The sequence below is a fragment of the Penaeus vannamei genome, unplaced genomic scaffold (assembly GCF_042767895.1).
Source record: "Penaeus vannamei isolate JL-2024 unplaced genomic scaffold, ASM4276789v1 unanchor4706, whole genome shotgun sequence".
Taxonomy (NCBI): domain Eukaryota; kingdom Metazoa; phylum Arthropoda; class Malacostraca; order Decapoda; family Penaeidae; genus Penaeus; species Penaeus vannamei.
In genome coordinates this window covers 2,501-5,000 of record NW_027217685.1, presented here as the reverse complement: position 1 = coordinate 5,000, position 2,500 = coordinate 2,501, and the positions used below count along the sequence as shown (strand labels likewise).

General features: G+C 42.0%; 1 protein-coding gene across 1 annotated transcript in view; it reads left to right on the top strand.

Moving 5' to 3' along the window:
• LOC138861335 (basic proline-rich protein-like) overlaps window positions 1-2,028 on the top strand; it is a gene marked incomplete at its 5' end in the record, with an annotated part of 8,174 nt that extends 6,146 nt beyond the window's left edge. Inside the window, one exon of the mRNA XM_070120343.1 lies at window positions 1,879-2,028. Within this exon, the coding sequence (XP_069976444.1) occupies window positions 1,879-2,028 (150 nt within the window). The remainder of the gene's footprint in view (window positions 1-1,878) is intronic.
• Between the last annotated feature and the right edge of the window lie 472 nt (window positions 2,029-2,500).

Genomic DNA, 2,500 nt, shown 5'->3' with positions numbered 1-2,500 from the left:
GTGTGTGTGTACATACAAAATAAGGGAGCGGAGTGAAAAAAAAAAATATATATAATTGATAAGAATCATAAAGAAAGAAAGAAAGAAACGAAAATCATAATAAATTAAAAATAAAATTCTGCACAAAAGGAATGGCATCATCCGCCTCCTGTTGCTGAACAAGCGCGTAATACCGGTATGTTGCAAGAGTTCAAATGAATATGCATTTAAAAAGATAATATAGGTGTTATTTCACAAAGCTATGTGCCTAATTGCAGGTCAAAATAACTGGGAAGGGGCGTAAAAACAATAAAAGCTGGAGACATAACTTTTAAAAATTAATATCCGAGTGGAAACGTAATGAGAAAAACTAATTAAAAAATATATTATGGCTGTTTATACGTGTGTACGTGTATGCCTGCTTGGATGTTTATCTGCTTACTTGTTTGTGTTTTTTTGTGTGCGAATGTGAGGTTTTGTATCTTTACTTGTATATTTGTTGTTTTTTTCTATTTGTTTGTATGCGAGCATATGATTGTCTGTTTGATCTCTCTGTCTCTGTCTCTGTCTCTCTCTCTCTCACACATTTTTTCTCTCCCTTTCTTACTCTCGCTCTCTTTGTCTGTCTGTCTCTGTCTCCCTCTCTCTGCCTCTCTGTCTCACTCCCCCCCTCTCTGTCTCTGTCTGTTTGTCTCTCTCTGTTTCTTTATTTATCTCTCTCTCTCTCTCTCTCTCTCTCTCTCTCTCTCTCTCTCTCTCTCTCTCTCTCTCTCTCTCTCTCTCTCTCTCTCTCTCTCTCTCTCTCTCTATATATATATATATATATATATATATATATATATATATCCGTCTCTCCCTCCCATAAGTGTGTGTCTTTGTTCTGGCCTGTCTGCCTCAACTATCATTATTTCCATTCTGTTTGTGGCAACTTTGTGGCACTGTATCTTACCTGTGCTTTTCGTGATCTTTATATCTGGCGTCAATGCGATTCCTTCAGACAAAATGGCAACTAGACGCCAACAAACAAACATTCAACAGAATCTCGTGATCTAAAAAGGCAAACGAGCGGATGGAAGGCTCGGGACCGCAACTCGTTCGGTATTTGTATGGTACTCCTCGTCTGGTCCCCGAACGGTTCTCTGCGCCGCTCCTGAGAGGGGACCCCGAGCCTCTTCGCCGCCCTTGGCCGTAAAGGTACTTCCCTAATTAGCCTCCCCATCAGGAGCACTATATATGCATAACACCCGTCTTAACAACCCCTGAATGACGTACCTGACGCGGCGCACCCGGGGCAAGAAAGGGGGATGGGGAGCTAGTTCCAGAGGGGCGATGATCCTCTTTTAATCAAGAGCTAAAACCGTCCTTGTTGCTGGCCGGACTGGCACGGCGCGCGGTCTATCTACGGGACACAAGTTAATTGCGCATTTAGGAGTTTATTTTGAATTTCATGGAACGAGCGAGTGAAGAGGATACGGGAATGTGTATCAGGATGAGGCGAGGGCGCGAGGGAGCCGCTCCGTGATTCGGTTCATGAATTTCCTGGACACGCGTGGAGAGCCGGGCCTTCGGGAGCCCTAAACCTCCGCCCCGGGTTCGGCTGCGCGGGTTTTAACGTATCGCCCCCGTGGCACTGCTGCCTCGCTTGGTCGGAAATGCTGTCTGTGCTTCATCTTTGGGGATCAATATCTACTGCATTGATATATCTTCAATTCCATCGCAGTCAGGGTAAGCAAGGTGAATTTACTTACTGTGAAATCCTTTGCTAAATAAAACACTAGTATGACTAATGCAGGATGAATCCGAAAGGTCACTGCATAGTCTATGTTTAGGAGAATATTAGAAATGTTGTGAAATGTAATATTGAATAAAAAGAATGTGACTAAAAACTTGTAATACCAGAAAGAAGTAATAGCAGACGAGGAAGAATTAGTAGAAGAATGGAAAGGCGATGAAGAAGAAAAAGAAAAAGGAGGAAAGATTCCGCTAAAGGCAACAACCTTTGCAATATCAAATACACAAGAGCTTAATCTGCCAGGCATCGACCAATAACTCTGCGGACTTTCCACCCACCTTTCAAAAAGAAAGGGCCTAATTTTATTACACACGACAATGCTATTCCACAAAATTACGACATTTCTTCATAATTTCTCTTACCTCGGCACAGCCATAATACAAGGGTTATTCCTGAAGAATATTACGGGAAGATTAGCGTTGGAAAGTTGATTTGAAAAAAATATATATGTATCAAGGGATATGTTACCTCCAGCTATTTCCCGGTGAATAAGCGAAGAATTCATCCATATGTGAGAGACGTTTTCACATTTTATGACCTATTCTCTCTTTCTTTTTCGGGAATGCAATATGCAAGACTATTGGGAGGCGAGTTAAATCCTGCAGAGACGGGCAAGCGGAAGGGAATAAACAAAGGCCGAAGGGAGAATAAAGGGATTGGTCAGGAATTACCTCATACAGTTTGGTGGGAGATATTGTGTTTGTTTGTTTGCGATATGTTTGTGTATGT